Source organism: Genypterus blacodes, unplaced genomic scaffold (assembly GCF_046128005.1).
Source record: "Genypterus blacodes isolate CSIRO-AG114 ecotype Tasmania unplaced genomic scaffold, CSIRO-AGI_Gbla_v1 ptg000072l_1, whole genome shotgun sequence".
Classification (NCBI taxonomy): domain Eukaryota; kingdom Metazoa; phylum Chordata; class Actinopteri; order Ophidiiformes; family Ophidiidae; genus Genypterus; species Genypterus blacodes.
The window spans coordinates 2,425,577-2,443,360 of NW_027466882.1; the positions used below are offsets into that span (position 1 = coordinate 2,425,577).

The 17,784-nt window shown below is 38.4% G+C and overlaps 2 protein-coding genes across 2 annotated transcripts in view; one reads left to right on the forward strand and one right to left on the reverse strand.

The window, feature by feature from the left end:
- gabbr1b (gamma-aminobutyric acid (GABA) B receptor, 1b) overlaps nucleotides 1–4,880 on the forward strand; it is a 34,966-nt gene extending 30,086 nt beyond the window's left edge. Inside the window, exons 14-18 of the mRNA XM_076157173.1 lie at nucleotides 233–326; nucleotides 1,618–1,745; nucleotides 2,378–2,506; nucleotides 3,466–3,609; nucleotides 4,353–4,880. Of these exons, the coding sequence (XP_076013288.1) occupies nucleotides 233–326; nucleotides 1,618–1,745; nucleotides 2,378–2,506; nucleotides 3,466–3,609; nucleotides 4,353–4,640 (783 nt within the window). The 3' untranslated portion in view covers nucleotides 4,641–4,880. The remainder of the gene's footprint in view (nucleotides 1–232; nucleotides 327–1,617; nucleotides 1,746–2,377; nucleotides 2,507–3,465; nucleotides 3,610–4,352) is intronic.
- Nucleotides 4,881–13,207: 8,327 nt separating this feature from the next.
- Nucleotides 13,208–16,361, reverse strand: tnfa (tumor necrosis factor a (TNF superfamily, member 2)). Its single transcript, XM_076157155.1, has 4 exons — nucleotides 15,587–16,361; nucleotides 15,470–15,497; nucleotides 14,716–14,775; nucleotides 13,208–14,509 (listed from the first exon to the last, which is right to left on the reverse strand). The coding sequence occupies exons 1-4, from the start codon at nucleotides 15,749–15,751 to the stop codon at nucleotides 14,043–14,045; spliced, it is 720 nt and encodes a 239-aa protein (XP_076013270.1). The 5' UTR covers nucleotides 15,752–16,361; the 3' UTR covers nucleotides 13,208–14,042.
- Nucleotides 16,362–17,784: the final 1,423 nt, after the last annotated feature.

A 17,784-nucleotide genomic window follows, 5' to 3' on the forward strand; every position in this document is an offset into this window, starting at 1 on the left:
ACATTGAGTTTGAGCAAATCAACTAATTTGTTCCTGTAGTTTTAGGATGATAAGCTCCATAAATTACATGAAATATATCTAGAAAATCATGCTGGTAGCAGGATGAAAAGACACCTTTCTGAGAAAAAGCAGCTACACTGAAATAATGTGTTTCATCCTTTAATTTGACTTGTGATCTGGTAGTGTGTGGGCAATCCTTATCTGTATGTTGGTGTTGTGTGTATGTGAGCAGAAGTTCACCAGAGAAGCCCCCAAAGGAGACCTGGGCGTTTTGATCCAACCTTTACTGGAGCACTGCAGCTCAGAAAAGATGAACACGTGGCTGGGTGAGATGAGTACTTACCATGTCCTGCTGCTGTCTGTCTTTGTTTCTAATGACTCACTGTACTGCTAGATTTTCTTTGTTTAGGGTGTATTCGGCCATTTTTGGCCATTTAACTACAAACTGCATATTCTTGATCTGTTTTCTTTATGTTTCTAGGTTGATTTCCTACCTTCTAGCCAGTCATCATGTTTCTTTTCAATACACTATGAAATTCAACTTGCTGAGACTTGATATTGGCCTCATATAGGTGATCATCACTGCGTACCTCTACATTCTACAGTCTAATTCTCTGAGGGTTTTGACTAAGAAGTCACAATCAGAGATCAATTAAGCCAAATATGATTTTCTTGTATACTTGTTTTGGAGAGATACAACACAAGAATGCAGTTGTCCATATAGTGATGATATTAACATGTGTTTGTATAAGGATATGTTATCCAGATGATGACATTGGTGTCAGGATGACTTGTTCACGGTTCATATTTCCATTTTACTCTGATTATGATATTCATCCATCTTCATTTTCCACATTAAGAGCAAGCCAACAATTCCTGATTGGGAAAAAAAAAAAAATCCTCTGGATTTTATTGAATTTTACCCCACAAATGTGTTTGAGTTGTGCAGACTTTATGGTACACAGACCTGATCACAAATCACTTAACATGCAAAAGTTGCATCGAAACAACCTTACTAAAATCATCTCTTTGTTCAGTTGCACCACAAGTGCAATTAAAGAAAAAACTCAAACAATGTGATCACTGTACTTGGTTTAGTAATCTGGGTAATGTCATCTGATATCTCTGTGCATGAAGCAACGTTCTTGTTAAATGGATTAGGTCTGCTTCTATTGGATTCTGGATTCTACACCTTCCAAGTGTTTTTAAAACAATAACATCACTCATCATCTTTTAAGGTTTGAAGTCAAGATCATTTGACAGGCATGTCTGTGCACCACCGATATAATTTCCTGTTTGTCCAAAAACATGTACTTTCATTCAAATGTGCTATTCATTAACTGTATGCTAACACCAGACAGTATAGTCACACAGTATACTCACAGTATACTAGTATACACACTAGCAATGTATCTGTTTCTTTTGAATAAAAAAAAAAAAAAAAAAAAAACTTTTGAGAAAGTTAAATCAGTTAAATGTCTTCATACACACGAGGGAAGGAGAAAACACAAAAAAAACCCAAAACAAATTAATAACTTGAAAAGCAATCAAAAGAAAAATCTATTTGCACAGACAATGTGATATTTAACCTGGCAGTTTGTGTCTTGTCATATCCAGGCGTGGTCTATGGTTATAAAGGTTTACTGCTGCTGCTCGGCATCTTCCTGGCCTACGAGACCAAGTCCATCTCCACAGAGAAGATCAATGACCACCGTGCAGTTGGCATGGCCATCTATAATGTGGCTGTGAGTTTCAATTATATGTGTGTGTGTTGTGCTATTTCTAGATTAATGTACATTTGAACCTCAGTCTGGATCCATCTAGAGCTTTGTTTCCCAAAGCTGCTCTAGAAGCTTTTGTTACCTGCTCTTCCTTCATTTAACCTGTAGCCAAAGTTAATTATGTTAAAGTAAACAAGAAGTGCAGTGTAGGGGGTTATGGGTGGGATTATGTACGAATCTCAATTCCAAAAAAGTCAAGACAGTGTGTAAAATGAAACCAGAATGCAGTGATTTGAAATTATGCTTTTTGTAACTATAAACTTGTTCTTAATTCGATGCCTTTCGGAAATCCTATGGGAAATAAGGGCAATCATTGTTGAAGTTTTGAAAGTGGAATTATTTTCCTATTGTTGCTTGATATAAGACTTCAGCTGCAAGTAGTGACATTGCTGCTGTTCATGTCAGTCTGCTGCTTTACATGAAATGTAAAAAGCATGTATTGGAAGACAAATTTCTCAGTCTTGAGACATTAAGGGTGTTCTTTCTTCCATCTCTAAATTAACTTGACTTGATGGGATTTGTTTAGATTTGCAAGAAGGTGACAGAGTGTTTATCAATGTGGTTTCTTTACCCTCTTCCATTTCTTCCTGTCCCAGGTCCTGTGTATGATCACTGCTCCAGTCACCATGATCCTGTCCTCCCAGCAGGATGCCTCCTTCGCTTTTGCCTCCTTGGCCATCGTCTTCTCCGTCTACATTACTTTGGTGGTTCTCTTTGTCCCAAAGGTAAAGCCTAATGGCTGTCCTCTAGTGATCTCATCCCTGTAGACTCATTCCTGCAATTTACGTACAGTCCTAATCCATGGATTTTCATTTAGGCTGTATCATCATGCTGGTATAATATATCACATAATTCTTTTGTTAAATTGGCCCTGTCTTGCAGAGTCAGCATCAATACTTATGTTCGTCTTTAGCTTACGTTCCATTCTAACTGCCAGGGCTGTGTGTATTCAGTGCCTGTGTGTGTGTATTCATCTATTCATCTGGTGAATACTCTTTAATTACATCATTGGTTTCAGCAGCTATTGATTTAACATGTCAAAGAATGTAGCGTAAAGCAACCTAGTCCCCTCATTCAGAAACACCTGTCACCTTTTGCATTTGCCTTGAAAGGGGATACTGTTCTATTTCCTCATTAACATCATAGGGAAGCTGTTTGGTCTGACTAGAAATCTCTGCATTTTATCATAATGTTAGTGATCAACCAATCTGAGATCTAAACACACTAAGTTGATCATTCAATTCATTAAAATGGAAAGATTTGACCTTACCTCTCACACATTCTAGCGTCTACATCTTCTCCACTCTGCATCGCTTGGTCACACACACAGCATCCCACGACTTCATTTTCTTTATGAATTAGCCCTTGTGTGCATGTATGTGTGTGTCTCCATGCATGGGTATGTATGAAGAACATCACACTGAGGGCCAGATGTAATAAGATTTGACGCATTCTGCTCTTAAACAAACGTGCATGTTATGTCAGCTCCATGAGCCATCATGCACCATCAAGAGAGGACCTAGCAAATAATGGTTAGGGATATTATAAGTGCAGTTAATTACGTATTCCATTGAATTTTGGAAAGTTTGACACCAAACTCTACTTAATAGTCTGTTGAGAGCAGAGTGGAGTCAATGAAAGGTCCTAATATGAGCCATAATACAATTATGTTCATAACTGTCAGATGCGGCGTCTGATCACACGGGGTGAGTGGCAGTCTGATGCTCAGGAGCCCATGAAGACTGGCTCATCCACCAACAACAATGACGAGGAGAAATCCAGGCAGCTGGAGAGAGAGAACAAGGAGCTACAGAAAATCATTCAGGAGGTCAGATTACATCTTTCTTTCCATCTATTCATCCACCCAGCCATCCATTTATTGGTTGCAAGTGGTAATATTTGCACAATAACCACAGTCTCCTGCAATGATGTGCAACATAGGTGTATTGTTAATGAATAAGAACTTAAGAGAGGATATGTGTGCATTTGGTTGACATCTCAAAAAGTGGGGTGAGTTGCTACAAGCCAGATTGCCTTCTGCAAACAATATCGACCTATAAGTAACTATACTTTTGGTAAAGAGATTCCTGTGCACAACCAAATCTGTGCCAAATCTTCACACAACGGACAAGGTCAGCAATGGTCTGCATTATCCCAACTAGCATGTCACTATATGCCTACATTAGCTGCCATCTGAACCATCTGTCTGCAGCTTTTATTTCCGTGAACGCCATGTATTGCCTTTTCACCTTAGAAGGCTGCCAAATAAGGTGTGTGTTGTGGGTCTTGGGGTTAGGGTTAGGGTTAACTCTAACCCATGCAGAAAAAGTAATTGATTAATCTGTGCAGAAACATAATTATGCACAAAATTGCATATGCATGACTGATACGTGAAACACCAGATTTCTGCTCCTCGTCTTGCTCCCTTTGGCTTCCTGCTAGCTCAGTTGTCTTGGTTGCATATCTGTGACAGACCAGCTAGAAGAATCATGTAGATGTCCATTCTAGAAGTGATAAGAAGGTACATAATTGGCCAGGAATGTGAGTATTTTATCCCATCTGTCCCCTCAGAAAGAAGAGCGCGTGTCAGAGCTGAGGAACCAGCTGTCTGAGCGACAGGCCCTGCGGTCCAGGAAACGAGCATCGACTGTCAGCAATCAGAACCATAGCTCCTCCAGCCTACCCATCCACCCTAGTGACTCCAAATCCCTGGTTCTTCCACCAGGTTACCCTGCCCCAACATCTGACCCCCACCCAGTCCGTCCTTCATTCCCCAACTCATCCACCCTCTACCAGCACGATGGTAAGATCAGCCGCACTAACTGCCACAACAGCCAGCTTCAGCTGCTCTACAAATGAGACAAGCAAAATGGAGAACTGAAAGAGAGAAAGACTGAATCTAGAACACTGAGAAAGAAAACATGAGTTTGAATAATAAAGTTAGATTCTATTGATGACGCTGAGTCTGAGGCCCATCCCAGCCATCACCCGAGGCCAGAGGAATCATGAGACAGCACCAGAGGATAGTGTTGATTTCACATCAACTTCATATCCAGCTCATCACTTTTCTTTATTCCAGTCGAGAAACGGAGATAAATAGAGTGTATTTATCAATCCAAATGTCATTCATTGTGGCCAGAAGTCCACAAATGTCAGAATTCGCTCAAGTTTTTGTTCATATTTTAAAATTTACAGCATTTTTCTGTCATTATTAAATGCTGCTTAAATGTGTGTTGGTCTCTGGTTATCTTGTCCATTGTCACTGATCCTGTTTGTGGTAATTCATGGCCAGAATACGACAAGGAGCTGAGGATTGGAGTGTCCAGTTTGATGGCCTTGAGATTGCATCTCTGCTCTACCGCCACTCCAACATGCACTGGATGGGTTTGCATCCAAGTGTGGGGTGGCTATGGTACTTACCAGGTGGATGGTCCTCTCTAGGTGGGAAGTGGGGTCCTGTTCATCTGTGAGAGTCGGTTGGAGCATGAGATAGCTAGGCACATTGTTTTGGCTTCTACAGTGATGCAGGGGCTGAATCAAAGTGTCTTGGTGAAGACAGAGCTGAGCCTCCAGTGAAAACACTGAGGGCCAGATGTATACAAATTGCAGCTAGGTGACAGTGTTGATGTTCATCCCTGATTCGTGTGAAATGAGGTTGCAACTAATTACATAATCACATATGTGCCCCTTTATTAAGAGCATTTGATGTGTGAATTAGAGTTTAAAATGAACAGTGGGGTCCATCATGGAGCCCTCAACTAGCTCTGTAAATAATTGAAAATGTATATTCAGTGAAATCCTAATAATGTATAAGGTAAATATTTATCCAAATATTAACATTCAACTTCGGCTGCTAAAAACTGAATTTCCGTGGCTAGTACTGAGTATAGGAGCCACAAAGAGAAGAAGAAATTTCAAATAGCATATGCTTATGATCTGGTAGTGTTTGCTGTATGAGCATGAAACTCTTACGGACAGAGTCGGGACACTTAGCCACAACATTTGGGATTCTGTGCATTGCATCACAGACGAACTTGTGTGTTTTCGATTCTATAAATGTATTTGCGGACGGAAGGGGGGATAAGCGGTATGTACGTTATCTATGGCTTCAGTAACATTGGGAAATGTCACAAAATTCCCATTTAGATCTTGAATATCTCTGGATGTGGGGAAATTGTTTGGGCATGCATCGTAATTTGCGCTTGGGGTGGAGAAATTTCCAGTCAAATCGACCCCTGCTCAAAGAGGTGACATGCAAACTGCACTTCCAAGCCTGTGCGTCTGTGCGTCTTAGAGCATGATGCAAAAGGTTTAGTACCATCTGGCCCTTAATGTATTAGTCAATCTGTGTTCCAACACACATACTGGTCATGTCAACGCGCTCTGGGTGTCAAAGTACCAATCCAACATTACCAACAAACAATCATAGTTTGTACACAGTCCCTGCTCAAAGAGAGCTGATAGTACCTGTCAAAATGTTCAGAACTTCACACCGATGTCATCTAACAGTAGTTTAACAAACAGCCACAATGGAGAGCTAAAGGCTTAAAGTATTAAGACATGTTTGCATAATGTTTAGTCAGAATTGTTTTTATGCGTTTTTTTTGTTGCAAGCACATCATAGATCACAACACCTCTGAGAGAGAGTGCCTGTCAAAGCTTTAATAGTAAACCAAAGCCCATGAGCCATGCATTGGTATGCAGTCATATCCTTACATTACGATCATTTGGCAGACGCTTTTATCCAAAGCGACTTACATTACATTACAGTACCACCCTTCGCAGAGGGGGGGAGCAATTGAGGGTTCGGTGCCTTGCTCAGGGGCACCTCGGCAGGGACTCTAACCGGCGACCCTCCGGTTCCCAAGCGGAAGCACTACCCACTGAGCCACTGCCTCCCCTACATGACATCGAAGCTTTTTTAAGTGGTTCACCAAAGGCTCAATCACACTAATACATACATTGATTTAAAAACAATTGTGGAGAAGCTGTATTTTAGAGAGGTTTGTGCTTAATTTATTTAAATTTTTGTATCCATTTTTAATATCCATTCAGGCTCAGGTAGATCATCAGTTGTTATATAGTTCTCAACATCAGGTAGCTTAACCAAACGTATGACAGCTCCGTGATGCATGTGGCATCTCACCATCTTCCAAATAAAGAGGAAGCCATGCTTGTGTCACAGATGATCTCATTCTGAATACATTTGAAATTCCATCTAGTTTTTAAAATGACCTTTAAACGCTGTGCAACGGCTTCACCATCGTGTGGAAAACTGCATTCTGCTCACCAGTGCAGAAATGTGTGTCAGCTTTGTAGTCTTTTCTAAGGGGTCAATCAGTGATATGTGGTGAACACATGCAACACATGGGTATCATCCAGCTCTCACTGTACTCACATCTATGTCACAACTATCCAGGTGTAGTTACAGTTATACAGAACACATTTCAAAGCAAGGTGGTGTATGGTTAACCACTCTTTAGCTGGCATTTGTGTGTCTCTAGGGTGTTTTATAATGATTTCAGATACATATATAAACATTGTTTATAGATATATACTATAATTCAGATGTTTATAACTCTAACAAGGAGTTTTTCTTCCTGTTTATTTGTTTGATTAACAGGATTTCTAAAAATGTTCATTGTCATCTTTGTTTGCTGCACAGCCTGTATTTACACCTGGATAATTGAGATTTCATCACAATGCGTCACATCACATTCCTATGGGACCTGACAGATTGCATTGAGATCATATGTGTTCTGTGAGCATTTACACTTTTCATTAACATTAGTTTTTCCTACTCTGGATACAGATCACGTTTTGCATAATTTCTTCATTACATTACTTCATTATTCTTTGTTTAAGATCAATAAATGCTCATCAACAGTTCTGTTACTGCTTTTATGGCTATGAGGTACTTTGCTTCACATCTCTCGTCTCAGTAGGTTTACATGCACTCAAATGCAATTAAGATATACAGTATTTATGAACAGAAAATGGTCTGCCATTGATAGTATAATTTATGATATAACACGTAGTATTTGACACGATGGGTGATCTCAGTGTTTTCTTCCATTGCCATTGAGGAAATGCGTGCAAAGAAGTCATATTATGATTACGGCTTAGTGTTTTGGAGCTTTACACTGTAAGTACAGTTGAATTGAATTAATTATTCAGAGTAAGCATATACTTTCATTTGTACTGATTTCAATGTTAAGGAGGATACATGATATTTGAAATAAAGTTAAATTAGATCACTTAATTGCCGTATAATAGAAGTTTTAGAGTGCATGTAAACATACTGAGTTCGTGGTAGTTTATTTGATTACTGTAAGTAGTTCAACTCTGACTAATGACTGACAGGTGCAGATATGTATACCAGGCCTAAACGATAAATATATTGTATGTTTGTCTGTATTGATGTATTTCAACTGTTCAGTAGTTCAGCAGTGAAGGCGCAAGTGCTGATTCAGGGGAGGATATGCACACTAGTGGGGTAAATAATGTTGTGATAATGTTAATGCAATGATGTAAATAATGATATTCTTCCACTTGCGTATAACAGCTGTATTTCATGTGGTTAAGTGTTTGAAATACACTGTATTTCTATATGATGTAACGTCTGATAATAGAATTTATGTAAAATACAAAAAAAATAAAATTTTCTCAGAACATTAACATTATCAATACTATCAAAACTGTCTTAGTTTAAATCAACACATTTAGTTATTGATGTAAGCTGAACTAGGTTAATGTGTCAGACAAAGTTGAGCCAGCAGCGCTTCCTTCAGAGTCATACACAGCAGATGAGAAAACACAGCGTAAACAAAGTTTGATCTGTTGTTTGTGGCTGACCAGGTTTCTAAAGGGCACCTTACACAAAACCGAAACTCACCACAGATGCGTCAGAGAGCATTAGAATGATTCTATATAATAGTTATATGATATACCATTTTTCTTCAAAGCCAGAGTCCTCAAACACATCTTTATCCCACTAGGCATAACTGACCCAGGGCCAGGAAAGACGTGTATTGTGTATAGTGCAGTGGTTCCCAAACATTTTCTTTCTGCTCCCCTTTTATAGATTGTAATTTCTCCCACCCCCCCATGCTTACACAAAGCTTTCCTCAAGGTTCAGTACTTGGACCAATACTATTCACTCTGTATCTACTTCTATTAGGTAAAATTATTCAGAAACACTCCATACATTTTCACTACTATGTGGATGATACCCAATTTTATTCATCAATGAAGCCAGAGGAGTCCAGTCAATTAGATAAACTTAAGGCCTTAACACCTGGATGTCCTGTAATTTTCTACTGCCTAACTCTGACAAAACAGGGGTTATTCTGCTTGGCCCTAAACACCTTAGATATACATCAGGGGTATTCAACTAAAATTTAAAGAGGTCCAAGTAGCCTAAGCCGAAGTAGCCTTGTCGTATTAACCCCTGCATGTAATCAATACCTGACTGTCAAATCAAATTAATTCAGTACGATCCAAAAACGTTTTGACAATATTTATTGTCATGTAACATAGAATATATATGTACCAAGTAAAGGTAGGGCTGCATTTCAAAATAAGTATTAATATAAAATAAGTATAATGTGAAAGTTGTGTAAAATGTTCAAATAAGATTCATGACATAAATAAAATAAAGGGGGCAAAAGCTTGAATTTTCCACTTTCTGTTACGCACCTTGACTCAACAGTCTCAACTAATGACACAGATTATAAATCTCAACACAAAAAGAGAAGAGAAACATCCCAGCCGCTCTGAGGGAACACTCATGAGCAGGTTGTTGGGCAGTGAATGTGTGGCTTAGGGTCCTGGTGGACTGCTCACATTGGGCTCTGAGACCACTTGTTTTCTGTGATCGCACTTCAGATTTTAGTGGCTCTGTTTTTTCAAAACCTTTTGTTTTGTTTCATAATGCCGTTTCACGATGGCACTTTTGATACGGGCCACCGTTTCTGAACATATGAGACACACTGGTTTAGTGCTCCCAGTGGGAAGTATGAACAGATTAAAGGCTCTATTTTAGCTATCCACTTTTCTTTTTTTGGAGAGCGCCATTTTTGTCTCCCTTTCTCCGTCTCACTCCTCTGTTTCCCAACTTTCTCCGGCTCAGTCGTCAGTATATCTCTCCTAGTTTGACCTTACCTGTATCGCTTTCTCTTTTTCTATCTTCTGTCTTTAACTTGCCTCTAACTCTCTCACCTGTCTGCGCTGTAGAGTCTGTGTGTTATCCTCGCTAAACCATTTCTGTAAAAACTATAAAGACGGCGCCGGTTATAATAGTTTCCCAACTTTTAAACCATAGCCTTCTGTCTTGGCTGGAGGTCCTGGTCAGTATGGGACAGCTTCTGGGTCCGGACCCGGACCGCGTTCTGCATGTTGGTGACCTAGGATATACATTATCTAATGAGACAGCCATCATGGATGACTTGCCTTTGCCTCCAGCACCACCGTAAGAAATCAAGTCATGTTTGATCAGGATCTGCCGTTTAATGCCCACATAAAAACAATTTCAGGGACAGCATTCTTTCACATACGCAACATAGTCTCAAATCAGGCACATTCTGTCACAGAATGATGCAAAAAAACTTGTCCATGCATTTCTTACATCTAGGCTAGACTACTGCAATTCATTATAATCAGGCTGCCATAATGAGTCCCTAGTCCAGTTGGTCAAGAAAGCAGCTGCACATGTCCGAAGCAAAACTACAAAAAGGGACCATATTTCTCCAATTTTAGCTTCGCTGCACTTGCTTCCAGTAAAATCTAGAAAATAATTTAAAATCATCCTGTTCACTTTTAAAGTTCTGAATGGTCAGGCTCCATCTTACCTTACAGAGCTCATAGTAAGATATTACCCCCCTACAACACTGCACTCAGAATGCAGACTTACTTGTGGTTCCTAGTATCTCCAAAAGTAGAACGGGAAGAAGAGCCTTCAGTTTCAGGCTCCTCTCTTTTGGAACCACCTCCCAGATTCATTCCCGGGGGCAGACACCCTCCCTATGTTTAAGAGTAGGCTTACAATTTTACTTTTTGATAAAGCTTATAGTTAGGGCTGGCCAGGCTTTCCTAGTACCAGCCCCTAGTTATGCTGCTATAAGGCCTAGTGTGCTGGGGGACTTCCCATGATGCTCTGAGCTCCCAAGAGTTTTCTGTGTTCTCTCATCTCACAGGTTGCTGTGGAAGCCTGTCCTGTAGAGATGAAGACCCTGTCCTGTTATTAGTATTAATATCATAATATCATTATGAGTCATGTTTTTTAGTATTTTAATTTAGTTTAGTATTATTGTATTTATTTATTGCTGTTGCTGTCCTCCTCTCTCTCTCTCTCTCTCTCTCTCTCTCCCTCTCCCTCTCTCTCTCTCTCTCTCTCTCTCTCTCTCTCTCTTTCTTTTTTCTATACCCAACTGGTCAAGGCAGATGGCCGCCCACTTAGCGCCCGGTTCTGCCTGAGGTTTCTTCCTGTTTAAGGGGAGTTTCATGGGGAAATGTTGGGCTTCTTTAAATACTCTGTATGTAAAGTGCCTTTAGGAAGCGATTGTTGTGATTTGGCACTATATAAATAAAGTTGAATTGAATTGAATACTATTATTTTTGTTGAACCATAGTATATTTATTAGTATTGTAGCACATTTTATTAAAACATTTTTAATAAATGCACCATCAACAAGCTCATGAACTTGATGTACGGCTGAGGGATGTTGAAGAATATACTGTATATTTATTTATTTATTTATTTTACTTACTTCGAAGACCACTGAAAATTAATTTCAGTATTAGTACAGTTGAATTTCAGTATACACAAACTTACACAGAGATAACTTTACTTCTGCTGTACTTAGACTGAACATTTCAATAAATTTAAAGTCAAATGAGTTTTCAAGGTGCAACGGGAAAGTTCAGAATATTGATACAAATTTATACACAATTTAAGGAGTTACACTCTAGCAAAAATGTTGCAATTCTTCCTGATCACCTGTAGAGGTCGATAATGTTCTTAACTGGATGACATCATTTTATACATAAAAACGTTTAGCATTTATTAAATACATTTTATAGACATTTTAATAGACATTTATAACAATAAGTTTGCCTTTGCATGAGGTCCAAATGATTTCTCCACACGTTTATTTTGCTCATAGTTTCCATTGCTATGGTGTAGGCTGGTGGAGAAGGAGGCTGGGGATTCCCCGTGATCAGCACAGTATCTGGGAGATTCCCTCTCAAACTCTGTGAAGCTGTTCAAGAAATGTCACTCCAAAAAAAAAATACTGATCAGCTGGGCATACTGGGCAATATGGATGCACATATCGCAGTGTTATTGTTATATTAAATATAAAACTACAAACATTCCTTCTTATAATTATACATGAGAAAACTTGAGAAAAATGTGAAATAAGCCACGAGTAAATCATAGTATGAGACATATAAATCATATAGGAACTTACAATACATAGTGTATTGACTAAATTGAAGAAGAAGAAGAAGAACAACACCCTTTTATTATCCCAGCAATCTGAGAAATTTGGGCAGCCAGCGCTGGTGGAGCAGGTTGGGGGTTGGGGGCAACTCTTAAGCCGCCAGTCCCCGCTTTTTGGTCCACAGGGCACTCAAACTGCCCGACCTCCAGTTACCAAGCCGAGTCCCCTATGAACTGAGCTACCGCCACCCTAAATTGAAGAAGTTTTTTCTATTTATTTTCCATATGGACATGTAGAAGAACCGTAGAGGAAAGTTAATCACAGAGCTGAATAAGTTTAACTATTTTAAGACATATACTATTGGCTTATGTTTACATTGTATAGCTAAAGCTAATTGTATAATGTCTACTTGACTCACTATTGTGAGGACTGAACTAATTTCCAGGCAGTAGAGCCAAAGCTCATTGTTACATATTATTATTTTCTATATTTTATTTTTTCTACAATTCCTTATTCATGTTAATGTTAATATTCACTTATCTTCAGATTCTATAGAAAATATTCTGTAGAGTAGATTTTGTTTGTTTGTACCACATTCTGTTCTGTATAGGTCTACCTATTCTAAAACCGACAGATGGAGCAAACTGTTTTAGAGGAGGGAGGATTGTAGAGGGAGGTTAGACTTAGATTAACTTTAATGTCATTCAAGCTATACACATAGTGCACATTCGAACGAAATCAAGTTGCAATAGGATAACCAAAGCAGGACTGAGCTGTGACTACATATAGATGTGACTGCAGCACTGCTCCCCCATGTTTGCTCATTATTAGTTTTGCCCTCATGTCACAGATTTCTGATTAATAATGGTGTGGCTAGAACTGTGCACTTCCTGCGCACTTGAGTCCATAATTCATGTAAAGCTGCCATGAAAAAAAAACATGGACACAAAAACATTACTCTTTAAACTTTTTATTAGGATTTTCAACAGCACAGGAACCATGATATTTTTTCTTACAAAGTCCATTTATTTATTAAATTAACTGAAAAATGGCTGTCAATAGACAAATTCAATAAATAACGTAATAAATAATTATTCTAAAATCACATAAAATCAGAACTACCATGAAGACCATTCAATTAGAATAGTCAGGCCAGTATGGACAGGTATTAGTTAATACAATAAAGCAAAGTCATAAATAAATATAATATAAATGCATATAAAAATAAGGTTAAAAAAAATACAAAAATAATGTAAATAAATAGGAAAATAATATAAATAAATAGGAAAATAACATAAATAAATAGGAAAATAATGTAAATAAATAATAATAAATAATAATAAATAAAGTATAATATAAATTAAATAAATAAATAACGTAAAAAATAGATGAATACAATCAGATGTCATCTTAACTGTTGTCAGACTGTAGTGACATTCAGTTTGCAGGCGTTACATTCATGTCATTGTGCATTAGTACACGCAAACGTACTGGAAGTAAAATGATAGTACATAGTACATAACAATATAATGTAGACCCTTAGATGTATCCAAGGTTATTAAAGAGTCAGCCTGTAATTGTTACAGTTAGTTAACATATGTTATTTGACTTGTAGCTGTATGGCCAAGAAGAAGTGCTTCTGCTGCAGCTAACTATAACACTGATGTTTGAATGGATAATGTGTGCTAAATTTCTTTCCCCATTTCCTAATATGGTGTCTTTGTTCAGTTGCACCACAGAGACCTTCAAGTATAAGAGCTAATACAACTAATCCTTCATTTAGTTTGATAGCTCTCCTTGTTGCTTTCAGTCTACGTTCTTATAAGGCAAACACACCAAAGAAGGTTTTTCCTGGCTCTTCATCCAGGTTCGGCAGCAGTCTCTCCTCCGTCACTGTCTTCAGATTATCTCCTTTTTTCAGGTTAAACACAGCTCCCATGTAGATGGTAGAGAACCAGCTTCCCTGTTCATCTGGGTCGCCACTGTCCGTCCTCTGGCAGGCAGTGCGAACTGAATGAAGGATGATTTGGTAGGACCTATTTGCACTGTCGTTCCCGTACGAGCTGGACCAGCGCTTTACAGTGTGGCTCAGGTGGACCATCGGTGGTGAGGTGCTGTCACTGTCACCGTAACAACTGACACGAAAAGATGCTTGGCTGTAAACGAAGTAGAGGCCATTTCTAGGGATGACAATCTCATTTTGAACAAGTTCCAGTCCTCCTTGAGAGTGGTACTGGTTCAGCTGCTTTTTCCATTCCAGCGTGTTCCGTTCGGAGTTATAGTCTCCTATTAAAGAGGCAGACACATGAGAGACATATGGTGATGGGGACTGTATATTAAAGGTAGATTTCCAACAGCTGATTTGTAGTTACACATTGAAAAAATGCATGCAGGCATTCAAATATTATTGTTAAAGACTGAAAATCTAATTACTGCTTTCTGGCACAACAAAACCTCCTGTAATAGCATAGTACTGGCAGAATATATTTTACCTTCTAAATGAATCGCAGCTCTTACACTCCCAGAAATTTGCCTCAACGCGTGATGCAGCTCTGATAGGGAGGAAAATAGGAAAGAAATTGTTATACATAGAAATCTGGAGCTAACACTTCCTCTTCATATTTAAAGGCTATATACCAATATATATATATATCTGTTTATATATTAGTATCTATCCTTTATATATAGTCAATACTGACAAGTCCAAGTCAAGTCAAAATTGTTATATTTACTGTAAGTTTCATATCCTTAAAGGTCACTATAGACTGACTTTACAGAGATGATGGATCATTTGTATGTTATACTTTCCAGATTTCCATTTGATGGAAATCTTTTCAAGTCAAAAGTTCATATGAACTCACAAGGGAATGAAGTTGTGTTTGAAGCTGTCAAATTTTTCAGTACTTCAATATAAAACCGTTGATATAAGATTAGATTAGATTAGATTAGATTCATTTTTTATGAATCAATGACAATAATGAATCTTTATTGTCATTGCCTGTCAAAAGTACAAGCAACGAAATGCAGATAGCCTCTAACTAGAATTGCAAAAGCGATAATTAAATACTATATTACAGATAGGTTACAGTAAAATGACAGATAGGGGTATTTACATTAACAGCAGTATATACAGTAGCGCAAAGGCAATACACTAGTGCAAGGATATATAAAAAGTTTTACAGTATATATAGTACAAGGTTATCATAACAAATCAGTACAGTAGTGACAAAAAGCAAAAGTTCTCACCATCATCTTTGTGAACTGAATTGTTTTCCTGTTTGAAGAAGAGACAAACACAAATTATATAATGGTCAGTCACTCTGACCCGCATTCCAAATACTAATCCAAGAACTGTATTCCCACCTTGAGGTGTCCAGAGAGCAGGGAGACAGTAGCAGCTGCAGCAGCAAGGCAAAGGGTGATTGCCAGCAGGGCAGCACACAGCTTTGAGCTCTTGGCGGTGCATCGTGTTTCCTCTCTGGTATCAGTCTCCAGCAGCACTGTGCAGTCACCTTTCATCATCGTCATTGAGGGTCCTTGTATTTGTCCGTTTTAGAGAGGATTCTCTCTGCTTGTATGTGGACTGAGACCAAGAGCAGCTCTTTTTAAAACACCAGCTTCCTATGGAGGGAAACTCCGATGATGTCACTCACTGAGTGAGTGGAGAGTCAATGAGGAAGAGACACCACACACACACATCTAAATGACTGTGCTATATTGCGAACACACACATGCTCATGCAAGTAGATGCTCTTTTGCTCATCTTTTTCAGATGTGTGTCATTTGAATAAGAACACATTCACCTGTAATACACATACAAACAGGTGCACATACATTAAATTGACACACATTAACTAATACACATGCGTTGCAATACACACCAGGTGCGCAAACACACACACACACACACACACACACACACACACACACACACCCACACACACGCACGCACACACACGCACACACACACACACACACACACACACACACACACACACACACACACACACACATGCTCACACACATGCTCACACACACACACACACACACACACACACACACACACACACACACACACACCCACCCAAAACCCTCAAACAGTTCTCTGGAAATCCCTGTTTCTTTTAACTCATTTTTATACTTGTTTTGCTCTATCAATTTAATTTTTTAACTGATATTAGAAGTGGCATAACAGTTGAATGCAAACACATCAAATGAATTGTATGTGCATATAGTATATGGCTGTGGTCAGTGATCAGTTATGAAACTGGGTTAGAATTTACCAAGAATGCACTGCAACTAACCATAGATAAATCATTCAGTTAATCATCAGGACTGCTAATGTTTTGTATGGTATTAATCATAGAAAGAATGTGTAAAGACATGGTGGTATTTGCTAAAAGAGAAGTGTCACTTCCTCTTTCTATAAAAATATTACGAACTCGAAAGCCCTCAATTCGGGGTCAAATATTTTATTTTTATTTATTTTATTACTTTATTTTCAATGTATTGACAGATGTTAACAGAAATAAAATAGATGATCCAGATCATAAAGATATATGATTATTTTCACTATCTGGACCAATGTTATCTGATTCCTTTTTTTTATCTCTTCAGATTATCACAGTGGCTATGACAACACAACAGTGCTGCCATAAATACGAGTAGTAACAGATGAGTAAGAATTAGTTTGAGTGTGAGTCTGTATTGGATAAACCTCTGAGATACACACAAGCTGTTGATCCATCTAATGACCTCTTCACCCAACATTCAAATGCTTTTTATAAAAGGCCTAATGGCACTATACTCAATTATGAAATTGTACAAATTTTGCCTTGACCTTGGTAAAGGCATAACTTGTTCAATTTATACAACTTGTACATAACTAGGCAACCATTCGAGAATTGCACATTGTTGTGAAGGGCCATACAAAGACAGGTCTTAATCTCCATTCAATCATTAAATTAGAATTAGTTTATAGAAAACTGTGAACTACATCTTATCAAAAAGATTTGATTTATTGAACCATGGAACATAATCATACTCTGTACTTAGTGGTTCTCATAATTCTGTAACATATACATTATATGTATATATATACATATATATTTATATATTACACTAAGTGAAGTGACTAAGTGAAATATAAAAATCAACACAGGTTCATGTGTATACACACATGGGTTGTGTTCGTAGGTGTAATTTTGGTATTATTTCTGCTCTGTGTTCAATTGGCCTTGCATAGTCTTTACATCATACAGAAATGCAGTACATAACCTTTAATCCCCCCCACCCCCACACACACACACTTTGTTGTCGTCACAGTGCAGTAGTCACTTCTGACCATTCAGTGGCATCTCATAACCTTCGATAGCCTTCCCCCAAGACACACACACACACTTTGTTGTCATCACAGTAAGTCAGTCACTTCTGACCAGTGACCAGTGATCAGTGATGATGTGGATAGGAAGAAGGTCCAACAACACCGAGCTCCTGCAGGAACCTGTTTATTCTGAAAGATTTGTGCTGACTCAAACCCAATAAGTAAAATGATGCCCCAA